Source organism: Pteronotus mesoamericanus, unplaced genomic scaffold (assembly GCF_021234165.1).
Source record: "Pteronotus mesoamericanus isolate MK-2021 breed Mesoamerican mustached bat unplaced genomic scaffold, CSHL_Meso_final scaffold_167, whole genome shotgun sequence".
NCBI lineage: Eukaryota > Metazoa > Chordata > Mammalia > Chiroptera > Mormoopidae > Pteronotus > Pteronotus mesoamericanus.
Window position 1 is genome coordinate 12,490,966 of NW_026555308.1, and position 12,824 is coordinate 12,503,789.

The 12,824-nt window shown below is 50.5% G+C and overlaps 1 protein-coding gene across 3 annotated transcripts in view; it reads right to left on the bottom strand.

Moving 5' to 3' along the window:
• MYH11 (myosin heavy chain 11) overlaps positions 1-12,824 on the bottom strand; it is a 120,599-nt gene that overhangs the window by 23,636 nt on the left and 84,139 nt on the right. For all 3 annotated transcript variants that reach the window (XM_054589624.1, XM_054589625.1, XM_054589623.1), the window contains 12 exons: positions 12,215-12,333; positions 11,292-11,444; positions 10,174-10,347; positions 9,016-9,189; positions 7,385-7,499; positions 6,637-6,830; positions 5,102-5,223; positions 4,925-4,994; positions 4,595-4,755; positions 3,125-3,233; positions 1,393-1,524; positions 1,091-1,297 (listed from right to left, as the gene is read on the bottom strand). In XM_054589624.1, the coding sequence (XP_054445599.1) occupies positions 1,091-1,297; positions 1,393-1,524; positions 3,125-3,233; positions 4,595-4,755; positions 4,925-4,994; positions 5,102-5,223; positions 6,637-6,830; positions 7,385-7,499; positions 9,016-9,189; positions 10,174-10,347; positions 11,292-11,444; positions 12,215-12,333 (1,730 nt within the window). The remainder of the gene's footprint in view (positions 1-1,090; positions 1,298-1,392; positions 1,525-3,124; positions 3,234-4,594; positions 4,756-4,924; positions 4,995-5,101; positions 5,224-6,636; positions 6,831-7,384; positions 7,500-9,015; positions 9,190-10,173; positions 10,348-11,291; positions 11,445-12,214; positions 12,334-12,824) is intronic.

Sequence of the window (12,824 nt, forward strand, 5' to 3'; positions counted from 1 at the left end):
AAAAGTCATCCTTATGCAGCCCTGGGCACTCACTGACACAGAGGCTGGGCCTGTTGATCCCCAGTGCTCTGCGGTTTCCTTTCATTGGAAATAAAGGATTTAGCAGGCCACTTTGCTTCATGGAGCCTCCGTCGCCTCATCTGTAAAATGGGGATAGTGGGTACCTTGGTGGTTTTGAAATGCATCTATGGATTTCACTCTTCTTTTCGAAGGTGGAGCCTAATCACTCTCCCCTAGAGTGTGGGCAGGACTTAGTGACTTGCTTCTAACCAAATCTAGAGGAAGTGATGGAATGTAACATCAGTGCTATAAAAGGCACTGTAGTGTTCTGGCCAGTGTGGTTCAGTTGGTTGGGTGTTGTCCTGCAAACTGAAAGGCGGTGGGCTCAATTCCTGGTTAGGGCACATGCCTGGGTTGTGGGTTCACTCCCCAGTAGGGGCACATGCAAGAGGCAACCAATCAGTGATTCTCTCTCACATCAGTATTTCTCTCCCTCTCTTTCTCTCTCCATTCCCATCTCTTTAGAATTAATAAAAGAAAAAAATTTAATTAAAAAAAGGCACTGTGGCTTCTGCCCCTGCTCTCTCCCTTGATTCACTCCTTCTGGGGGCAGCCAGCCACTACCTTGTGAAGACCCTCAAGCAGCCACATGGAGAAGCCCACATGGTGAGGATCTGAGGCCTCTCGCCTACAGCCATGTAGTGAGCCACATGGAAGTGGGTCCTCCAGCCCCAGTTGAGCCTTCAGATGACTGTAGCCTCAGCTGGACTCTTGACTGTAACTTCATGAGAGATGCTAAGCCAGACCCATCTAACCAAGACACTGTCAGATTCCTGACTATGTAAAATAAATGTTTATTTTGGGTGTTGCAACAATATAATTACCCCTCATACGGCATTGCTATTAGGACAAAAAAAATAAAGCACACAAAAGGCAGGGCAGACCAGAGTGGGATTCAGAGGAGACCTGTGTGGGCAGATGGCCATTCCTCTCCAAGTCTTGGTCTCTGTCTGTCCAATGCACCGCACAGGCCTGCAGTGAGGGTCAGGCGACTTGGTATCCACCAGGGGTGGCCACTACAGTGCCTTACCAGCATCTGCTGGGCCATCTTCTTCTTTTCTGCCTGCAGCTGCTGGCCCCGGTCTTCCTCCTCCTCCAGGCGGGCCTCCATCTCATGCAGGATCTCCTCCAGCTCCTGCTTCTTGGCTGCCAGCCGGACCCGCATCTCCTCGGCCTCAGCGTACAGCTCCGTCTCTGCCTGCAGCTGCTCCTGCAGCAGGTTCTTCTCCTCGGCCAGCTGCATGCCGGGGCCGGGGAGGCAGCCAGTGAGTCCCCCAGGAGCAGGCGTCCGGCCATCCCTCTACAGCCCCAGCCCTGCTCGCTGCTCAGTACCTGTGTATGCTTCTGCTCTAGCTCCTTGAGCTCACTCTCTGCCTTCTGCTGCCGCTCCTTGATCTTCTGCAGCTCCTCCTCCTTGGCCTGCATCTCCTCCTCCTGCCGTGTCACCTGCAGCAGGGGCTTCACCTGCACACACACAGTCAGCTCACCGTTCATTTTCGTGGCATGGAGGGTACCATCTTGTAATAAATTAGATCAGTGCTTCTCAGCCAGGGACAGTTTTACCCCACCCCAAGGGGACATTTGGCAATTTTTGGAGACAGTTTCAGCTGTCACAACTGGGGTAGGGATGCTACTGGCATCTAGTGGGTAGATTCCAGAGATGCCACTAATCATTCTAGAATGTACAACACAGAATCATGCATCTCAAAGTATCAATAGCGCTGAGGTTGAGAAACCCTAGATGAGGGCAACAGAAAAAGGTGTACAGCGAAAGGAGAAAACTTCCCCTTCTTCCACTTAGTCCCGCCTGGGGAGAGAATACTGCTGCTGACAAATTGTTGTGTTTCCTTCCAGGGAGAAAAGGCAAAACAATGCCCACATCCTCCTTCCCTATCAAGATCATATTATCATTGTTAGCATTTCCTTCCAGTCTCTCTTACACATTAAGAAAATATATTCAAGATCATACTGCCCAGTTTTATGTGCTTTTATTACTTATAACAAGATAAGTCACATGAATGGATGAGCTATACTGAATTAAGCAGTCTGTCAGGACTGGACATAGGAAATTTGCTGTTGTAAACCGGGCCACAATAAACACCTCTAATTTGTGATTTTCTTTATCTCAGATGGCTTTCTTAAGTCAGGTTTAAGAAGTTGGTTCTATAGGGGTGAACATTTCCAAAAAGCTGCTTCCCCTTGTTCTTTACCAGGCTGACCCCTGACTCCGGGGCTCAAGCCCCAGCCTGGCACTAGGGACATCTCCGTCACACACACTGTGACTTCCTTCATGCACTCACCCCAGTTTGTCATTATCTATTTGTTCCTGTGATTATCTGCCCCAGCTCTGCTAGAATATTCATGAGGCCGGAGCCCATGATGTCTGTTCATGGCTGTATCCCCACAGCACCTTGTGCATGCCTGGTGCACAACAGATGCGCAATAAATATTTGCTCATTGAGAAAGATTTGTTCCAATTTACACACTTAATGGCACTTAAGAGGAAACTGTGTCTGTTGCAACAGAGCATGTCTTGGTGCAACTGGTACGTTTCAACAGCGATGCTGCAAGGAAAAGTTATACCCAGAGAAACCAACAATCGATACATGCAACTGCCTGGATGGATCTCCTGAGAATGGTGCTGAGTGGAAAAAAAAGCCAGTCTCAAAAGCTGACATACTGTATGACCTCATTTACTAATATTCTGGAGATGATACAATTTTAGAAATGGAACCTGATAGTGGTCACCAGGGGCTAAGGAAGGAAGTGGGTGTGGCCATGAAGGAAGTGGGTGTGGCTATAAAAGGGCACCAGGAGAAACCCTTGTGGTGATGGAAATTCTCTGGCCCTGTGTTGAGGTCATGGCTGCAACCCACGTGCCAAAAAGGGCGGGCCTTCGTCAGATGCATCTCACTGGCCTGGAGAATCGTCCACAGGCCAAGTTTGAACTGAAGTCCTCAGGAGCACACCCACTGTCAACCATCTCCAGTCCCACATCCAGAGCATCTGAGTGACGAACAGGGCTGGGGGTCCTGAGGAGGTGGGTGGGGCCCGGAGCACTGACCTTGGTGAAGAGCCTCCACCACTGCCAATTCCGCAGCTTGAGGTAGGCGGCGCAGTTCCTCTGAATCACCTTCATGGCTGTCAGCTGCTGCTGCCTCTTGGCAAAGGCCCTGGGGAGAGGGACGGGGAGCCCTGAGAAGCTCTGGTTGGCCCAACATGTCTCACCATGTTGTCATAGCATCCTGCCCTGCGTCATCCTAAAGCAAAACATGTCTCTTTCACTTGTGATTTTGAGACTTGCCCAGGGACAATCTCCCCTTCTCTCCAGCTCAGGTGCTTCCAGAAGCTCTGAGCATCAGCACAGGTGTATGGACAGGGTACAGACTACTCTGAGCATGTATCAAATAATATGGAGGCAAGAGCCTTTCTCAGTGGGCGTAGAAGACCCAAGGCTCACAAAATGCCCTGGAACCAGAGCTGTGATCAAAACAACGTCTAGGAGATCAGCCTATGCCGCCCCATTCCAAGGTGTACCCTGCACACTCCCTGCTGTTCCATGTCCTCCTCAAAGCTGAGTGTTCGACAGAACTATTCCTTCCTAAGGTGTATTTTAGAAATCTCAAACGTGATATTGAACTAGCACTTTTCTTATTTAAGGGCTATTAGGTTTGAGAAACCACAAAATAGTGTATTTTGCAGAGTATAATCCTCTTCTCTATGCCATTTTGTATGTGTGTGAATAACATTGCCCAGATTAGTCTGGAGGTGGACTTAAGTTAGGTCTGTCCCTGGACCAAGAGCATCCCCGATCTGGCCTTGACTATCTTGGGCCCCCTGGGCATGTGATCATGGCTCTGCCGGTGAGAGTGTGATCCATGCCTCATGATAACATGTGCCCCGGACAGAGCTACTCCACCGGTTCCTGCCATCACTTTAGGGGTGTGCCTTTTGAGGACCCTAACCCTTCCATGGCCCCCAGGCTTCCCAAAACAGAAGGGGCATCAGGTCTTCCAGGGCCCCATCTTATGAATCCCATTTGGGTATAAAGGTATAGGTATGCTTAATACTCTTTCCTCAGCCACTTAATTATATTCTCACACTTCTGAAATGATAAGCAGGCACTGTTCTCAGCCCTTTCCAGGCAAGTATTTCATTGACTCCTCATAATCAACTCCATGAGGCAGGAATGAACTTGCTGTTTTCCAGTGGAGCGACCCAAGGCTCAGAGAGGTAGGGTAACTTGCCCAAGGTCTATCAGCAAATGCGTGGGGGAGCAAGGATGAGAACTCAGGTCTAAAACTCCAGAGCCATGCTCTTGACTCCTTCCCACCTGTTCTTACAACTAGTGCATATATTAAAACATGGCACTTCTTCCCCTCCAGAAAGAGCTGTCATTCAACCTGCGGGAGCATCATACAGCAGATGGCTGGCCTCTTAGTCCAGGGAATCAGAACGTGAGGCCCAAAAGCCCCCTGAAAGTTTGTGTTTCCCACCAGTGTTTGTGGGGAGGTGGTAGTAGGTGGGTCCTTACTTTCTAGCCAGGTAGCCACGACACATGGCCTGGAAAGCCATGATGACATCGGTGATCTTCAAGTCTCGCTCCTCTTCCAGGTGGGCCAGGACCCCAGTTCTGAAGAAGATTTTGCTCTGCCCAATCCTGTACAAGTTGGGGTCGAGTTCTAGGGCTTTGATCTGCAGAAGGAAGGAGGACAAGGGTTCCCATTTTCAGCCGTACCTTGTGGCCAGGGGTTAAGCCTGTTTAAGGAAGGTCACCTCCAAAGCAGCCACTGGTCGTGCCGCCAGAGCCTGGGAGGTACATAGGTATAGGTACCCGCTGGGGTGGGGCTGGGGCCGGGCTCACCATGAGAATGCAGGCCTGCTTCCCGTCCATGAAGCCTTTCGGAATGGCGTTCGCGGCCAGAATCTCGTAGCTAGAGACACAGGGCCAAAGTCAGCAACTGACAGCCTCTCATTCATTCCTCCCTCCGCTGGCCCCGTTCACCCACCGCCCCGCCTGTGCCCGCCCCAGCAGGCTCACCGTTGGCGGAACTCCTGGAAGACAATTCTGTTGGGGAAGCCCTGGCGGCAGATACGGATGCCTTCTAACACCCCGTTGCACCGCAGCTGCTCCAGCACTAGAAACGCATCCAGTTTGCCAGACTGCAAAGGCAGAAAGGGCAGTGGATCACCAGGTCTGGGACTCAGGGAGCAGCAGGCCCCGAATCTCAGGCCTGGGTGACCCATCTCACCAGGTCGCCAGGGTTCAACTGAGGCACCCGGTAAGGTTTCAGCGGAAGGTTCAGGTAACATCTCTTTTGTATTTGATGGTCTTAGCATCACCTAGCTAGAAACTGGGGCTTCCCTGTCCCATCACCAGTTCTCTAGCTCCTACCTACCAAATATCTCCCAATCCTCCCTCCTCCCTCCATTGGCTATTGTCACTGCCGTTTACTCGTCACCATCTTTTCCTGCCCAGACAACCACTACAGCCTCCTACCTGGTCTTCTCACCCCCGGTCCAGCCTGTCCTTTCATCCCCTCATTTGGTTTCTAAAATGCAAACCTGATCATGACACACCTCTGCTTTTAAAAGCCCCAGTGGTATCACGGAAGGCAGGCCAAGTTCTGGTCAACCCACAAGGAACCCTGTGATCTAGCCCCTGCCTACCAATTCAGCTCCATCTCTTCCCAACCCCTGCCTCACACCATCACACAGCAATGTGAAACCACCTACCTAGTGTTTTCTGGCCAAGATCCTTCATTTATTACCTCACACTTCTGTTTCCCTGGTTCCTCTGCCGAGGATAACCTTTCCACCCTACCCTCCACTTCAACGAGATGATGCCACTCCAAGTTCACATCCTCTAAGAAACTTCCTCTCAGCCCCGAGATGCTGGAGTGGAAGCCCCAGCTGTTCGGAGTTCTCATAATTTACCACATTGCATCATGGATATCAGCTTGTGTGTCTGCCTGTCCCACGGATGTCCCACAATGTCAGCACCGCTAACGTACGAGGCAGGATAATTCTCTGCTGTGGGGCTGTCCTGTGTGCTGCAGGGTGGTGAGCAGCATCCCTGGCCTCTAGGCACCGGATGCCTGTAGTAGCCCCCTCCCAGTTATGACAACCACAAATGTCCCCAGACGTGGCCAAATGTCTCCGGGGTGGGGGGGCAAACTGCCGCCAGCTGAACACCCCCGCACTAAATTATAAGGAGCCTGCAGGCAAGGATGACAACTTATCCAGCATTGTGTCCCAGCACCTGGCACAGGTGGGAACACAGTAAATAGCAACTGGAACAATGAATTAATGGGTGATTTGATACCTTGTACAGCAATTCCAGGGCTGCAAGTCTCTGGATAGCCTCCCTTCCTCCCTGTCTCCTTTTGCCTCCAGGATGGGGACTGGGTATCACATTCAGAAAACCTCCCACCCATGCCAGATGGAGCCCTTGGGGTGGAAGGTCAGGCTTTCTTCTTGCCTCTCGCTCCCTGTCTGCCTTCCTCTCCCCCGCAGACCCTGATGATGCCCCAAGGGCACATTCTGACAGCCAGAGGAGCTGGGCGGGGGCCTCACCCTTTTCTCATGGTTGGGGATGATGCAGCGCACAAAGTTAGGTGTGGTGTTGCGCAGTGTGGTCATCAGCTTCCCCAGCTGCTCCTTGTACAGCTGCCCCACTGTGCGGAACATGCCCTTCTTGGTCTTGGAGGCGCTGGGCAGCGAGCTCTCCGTCATCTTGGCCATCTGGTCCAGCCCCACAATACGGTCCACTGTGGGGCACATGAAGGACAGCATCAGCCTCTGGCCCACCCAGGGGCCCTCTGCCCCTGCAATAGGCCAGAGGACCAGGCCTAGAGGGTAGAGGCCCTAGGCCCCCCATTCTCCCCTCTGTTGCCAATGCCTTTCCTCTAGCTCTAGGGAACGGGAGGCATGGTGGGACTGCTTTCCAACTGTTATCTATTTGGGAAATCCTGAGAGCTCCTGAGTGACAGAAAGCATATGGCAGAGATGAAAAACAGGTTGTCTTTCTGACTCCAGATGGTGGCGCTCTAACTCTCCGTGCCTCGGACACTATTCACTCTATCATTGCCCTGATCTCAGGACATTCTCCCTGGGTTCCAGGTGCGGGGTGGAGGGGCTCCAAGGTCGCCACTCAGGAAGTGATGAATGTCACAAGACGTCACTAGCACCTGCCAACACTGCCTTCTCCTGCAGCCCAGCACAGGCCCACCCCTCCTGGGAGGAAGCGTGGGCAGCAGGGCAGTGGAAGGCGGGGGAGAACCCTGCACGTCCAGCTCTCCAGCCTCAGCAGGCAGGGCCTTACCATCCTTCCACAGGTCGGCCACAAACTTGTCTGAGGAGGCGTTGAGGAGGGCAGTCACATTGTCATTCAGCGGGTCCATGTTCTTGGTCAGCCAGGCAGTGGCGTTGTAGTCCACCTGCCAAGAACCACCCCCAACGGTCAGGTGCTCCTGCTTAGTTATGAACTCAGGGCAGGGCCTGAATTCCCCCAGTTTCCCTTCCAGATCTTCCAAGGTCAGAGAGGAAGTGATATTAGCAGCCGCCATAGTGGGAATCCATAAAGGCCAATGAAGAGACCAGCAAATCAGGACGTTAAAGGGCCCTGTACATAGCAGGGCACCAGCCAATGGCAGCCACTGCTGGAAGGCCCCCTCTTTATTCCCTGCATTCTCCTAACAGCCTTCTCTGGCAGCCTCCTTCCTCCAGGGTCTGGAATACTGCCTGTGCCATTGAAAAGGTGGAGAGCTTTGCTGATGGTAAACGCCCTCCCTCACATCCAGAGTTCTCCCCTCATCTAGAGAAGGCTTGAAAACAATTCTGGTTTTTAAATTAAGTTTGGGGGCCTCTTCTCCCCTCTATGTAGAACCTAAGTTTTGTAGCTTGGAGATTGTGATATATGGATGTGGATATAAACACCTGACTTGACTACTGACCATGGCCAAAGCCTTCATTTTATGATTGTGACTATAGAATGGAAGGAACGAGTGAAATATCTCTGGTGAGTTATTCCAGGATGTGGGTTGTTGTAGTAATGGCCAGGCCTGATCTGAAAGGGGGCTAGAAAGAAACCACCTATAAAGTGGAGAGAAAGAAAGCGTTACCTCTATTTACCTAAAGGAACAGATGCTCCCTTGAGTACAGGGTAGAAGTTGAAAAACCTTTTTTTGGAAAGACCAAGATAATAAATGTTTTCAGTTCTGTAAGCCATACAGTCTGTCACAACTACTCAACGCTGTCATTATAGCATAAGGGCAGCCATAAATGTAACCAAATGGGTGTGGCTGTGTGCCGGTAAAACTTGATTTACAAAAACAGGCTGTGGGTCCGATTTGGTGCATGGGCTCTATTTGCCAACCCCTGGTTCAGGGCATTGCCTGTTCCCATAATGCAGTAGGATACTGGGGAGTCAATAGAATACTGAAGATTCTGTAAGCCAGACCGAGCTGTCTTTCTAATTATCCAGGGCCCTCAGGAGCCACAGGGGAAGGTCCTGCACATTAACAGCCACGACATGATGATGATGATGAAGAGGAGGAGGAGGAGAAAGAGGAGCATTTAATAATGACAGTGGTGACAACCATCACCGTGCAGGCTGGCAATTGCAAACCCACGGCCACGATAAGGGAGATTCTTGTTGAGGTCAGATTTAGGTTTATCGGTCACCCTATCCTGGTTGGCTCTTTCTGTTTGGTTTAACTTGTAGCAGGAAGGATTTGGAGTCTATACAAGAAAGAACTGCCTGGCCACCATGGTTGGATTATATATATCTTGTCCCTTACAGATGCTTAGACAAATCATGAACAGGCCTTGCGTGGGAGTTGATTTACACCAGACGCCATTGGGTCCTGCCATTCCCAAGGTGTCCCTACTCTGAACATCCCTCCTGAGTTCCCTGGGACAGAGAGAGCCCTGGGACATTCAGCGGGTGGGTACCTTCCCGGCATAGTGGATGATGGAGAACTCGGTTTTGTCCTTGAGCTGCTTGGGCTTCTGAAACTTGGGGTGGTTGCCCTGCTCCGTGCACAGCTTCTCCACGAAGGATGTGTCTGTGGCTTTGGGGAACCAGCATTCCTCGTCCAGCAGGGCCAGCACGCCTGGAGGGTTGTTCTGCGGAGGACATGGGGGAGTGGATCATAGGCAGGGCACCCAAGCCTCAGTATCACAAGGGAAAGCTGTCCACCCAAACCCACGCATAGGCAGCCCCCGAACTCTATTACCACATCTGCCTACATATAAAGATGGATTTATGCCCTTGTTATTTTGGCTCCCTACCCCCAAAATATATCCCTAAATTATCGTGTGTCCAATGGACCAGCACTGAGGATATAAGGTTGACACCAATGATAGAATATGTTTGCTGCCCCCTGGTGGGCAGCACCACAACATCACAAAGATTTCACACTTCTGGCTTTATATATAAATATACCTTAGGGTTCCTTTTAGTAAAGTGCTTCCCTGTGGGACACAGTCTAAACTAAGGTGCCAAAAGCACAGCCTTATTTGCACATGCTATTCCCTCTGCTGGAATGGACTTCACTTTTTGGACTCAGAATTGGGAAGTGTTTCTTGACTTCTCTGTGCAAAATAGGCCTCCCTAAATCATTCTCCATGTTGGTTTTATGAGGAGTTCAGTTACTTAATTTGTCTGGTTTTGTTTTCGGCTCCACCAGGAGGGCAGGGGTCAAGTTCATATCATTCATGGTTATATCCCTAGCCTCTCAAGAGGGGCCAGCACATAGTAAGTGCTCAGTAAATAGCCATTCAACAATTGTTTACTGGGCAACTACTATGTGCACGGTTCTAGCAGTTTGAGATATATCAGTGAACAAAACAAAGCCTCCTGACCTTGGAAATAAACTAATGGGAAAGAGGGTGAGGGAGAGGAAGCAAGGGAGGGGGGATAGGAGAGAGAGAGGGAAGAAGAAATTTTAAAAAGAAAATACCTTTGATTTATAATGTGGGTTAAGAGAAAGTATGACTGAGTTCACAGGGACTCAGTGCTGGGGGAAGCGTGCACAGACGGAGAGAGAGCAGGGTCCACATGCCGGCTGCAAGAGGCCACACGCATGCGAGTGTGACGTGGGCCCTCACCGGCCGCTCAATGAGCTCGATGCAGGGCTGCAGGTCCAGCCCGAAGTCGATGAAGTTCCACTCGATGCCCTCGCGCTGGTACTCCTCCTGCTCCAGGATGAACATGGTGTGGTTGAAGAGCTGCTGCAGCTTCTCGTTGGTGTAGTTGATGCACAGCTGCTCGAAGGAGTTCACCTGAGCACAGGACAGCGAGAGAGACCCGTGAGCATCATGGATGAAGTCAGAAAACTTGTGGCTCCCTGCCCCGCCGAAGATAGAGAGCCCGGAGCCTGATACCCTTTCCACAAGAGCCTGTTCTGCCATTTCAGCACCCAGAGAGTGCTTAGGCTCCAGCAAAGGCCGCCTAGAGTTCACGGGAGCTGGCAGAATTCACCGATTCTTATATCACGTGGTCTACATACACATTGTTTTAATGCTTATCTCCTCCATCTGCACTCTGATTTGTGGGAAGAATAACAATGTAGGATACTTCATCACCCATCCCACCCCCATTTTGCCGATATAGAAACTGAGACTTGGAGAGGGAGTGATTCCATAAAGATAGATTTTGGAATACCTGTCAATCTCAAGACTTTCTTTTTCATCGAGAACTTCCCCTCAACCCATGGGAGTGAGGTCCAGTAGCCACGTTACACTACAGGAAGGAAGGCAAGACCTTCAAACTAATGCTGGGCTCTGAGGTGACCATGTGGCCCAACTCCAGTAGGAGTCGATGAGACTCAATACCAAGATTTTGGTTGGAACTGTTGGAAGCAGTTGGAACTGACTGGAACTGCCAAGGTTGCTGAGCGGCATCAGGAGCTGTGGCAGCCATCTTGCCGCCATGAGGGGAGCCTGTCTGAGAGTGCAGCCAGCGTGGAGCGCAGTAGGGGAACATGGCGGGAGATCAGGTCCTGTTTGTTGGATTCAGCTGTACCTCTGGCCTCAGTTTCGTCAACCAATACATTCCCAGTTGAATTTGTCTCTTCCACCCTCGATGATCTAACCTTAACTAGACAGGCTCCCAGCCTGCTGTGGTCATCTGCCTGCCTTTCTCCAAAATAATGAGTTCTCCAAGGGGAAACATCTTCATCCCAGAGAACCAAGCCCGTGGCTGTTGTCATCCCACCAAGCTGTACCTCAAAGATCTCAAATCCAGCAATGTCCAGGATTCCCAGGAATGAAGCTCCTTGCCGGTGCGTCTTGTCCAGGGCTTTGTTCACACGGCTGAGTATCCAGCGGAAAAGGCGCTCGTAAGTGGCCTTGGCCAGAGCCTCTATGGCAAAGTCTGCCTGTGGGGGGAGCAAGGGAACAGTTATTCCCAACAGGCTGTGTTTTCACATGAACCCAGCTGACGGCTCAGAGTTTTTATTCTTCTCCTACTTCTAGTAAGTCACTAAAAAACAAATAAACAAACAAACAAGGAAGCTATACTATCTCTGCAACCAGTAGAAAGTAGCAGTAAGGGACAACATGGCCAGATCTACGGAATAACTGTGTGGGTAAGTAAACACTCATTGGCAGGGAGACCCAGGACAGACAGGAGCCCGTTCCATCCCAGGGGCCCGTTAGAGGTGGTCAGTGCTGCCTCTGGAAAAGGTACACAGTCATTTCCAAAGGTAAATCTTTTAGGTTGGACCTTGTCCCTACAACTAAGAGATCAAGATGAGGACATGGATGAAGGACCCTGCTGTTCTTACAGGATTGTGTTCTCAAAAACGGACAAGGGACTTTGAATATTCTAGTATTGGATAGATGAAGAATAAAGATATGGAGAAATGGAAAAAAGAGATGGATAAATGGATTGATGATGTAATAAATGGATGGATAATGAACACCTGGATGGAAAAATAAATGAACAGATGGGTAAGTGGGTGGGCGGACAGAGGAATAGAGGAATGGAGAGGTGATGGATGGATGGGCGAAGGGGGACGGATGCGTGGGTGAAGAGATAAACAAACGGAGGGCCGAGCGGGCTGTGGACGGATGAAGAGATGAACAGATGGATGGAGGGGCGATGGATAGAATACTCCGCAGACATAAATGGCAAGTGCATCATTACCTGTTCTTTTGTCTGAGCTTTCTGTACCACATCTCGTCCAACTTTGATGCGTGGAGTAAGGATGGATCTGGTGAAATCTGTCACATTAATTCCCATGAGGTGACAAACTTTCTGAGCAGCTGGATGGAGAAAAGAAGCACAGTAAGTGCATCACAAAGAGAAGCCTTGCAAAGAAAGACACATCACATGGGCTATTTGTGGTCTGTATATACATTCTTTTTTGTTTTGTTTTTTGAGAGATGGACCCTGATACTAGTGAACACAGCATAAAAAAGTCCTAAAAAGGGCCGTCACCAGGGATCTCGCCCCCAGTGTTTTGCTGAGGGGCAATGACAGGGGTGGGATGGGGGGATGCGCCAACTGGGCGTGGAAGGTCACACGGTTCTAAGTTCACGCCCTTGACCTCCTCCCACTTCCTAGCCATGTGATTTTGGAAAAGCCATTCAACTTCCTGGAGTCTTGTTTTTCTCGGTTTGTAAAAAGATTCAGCTATTCAGTGTCCCATGGGGTCGTAACAGGGTTAAATGAGGTAAGGTATTGAAAGTGCCTGACATGTAGTTATCTATTCAATGAATATTTGTCCCACTATTCCAAGATAGGTGTCCGCAGC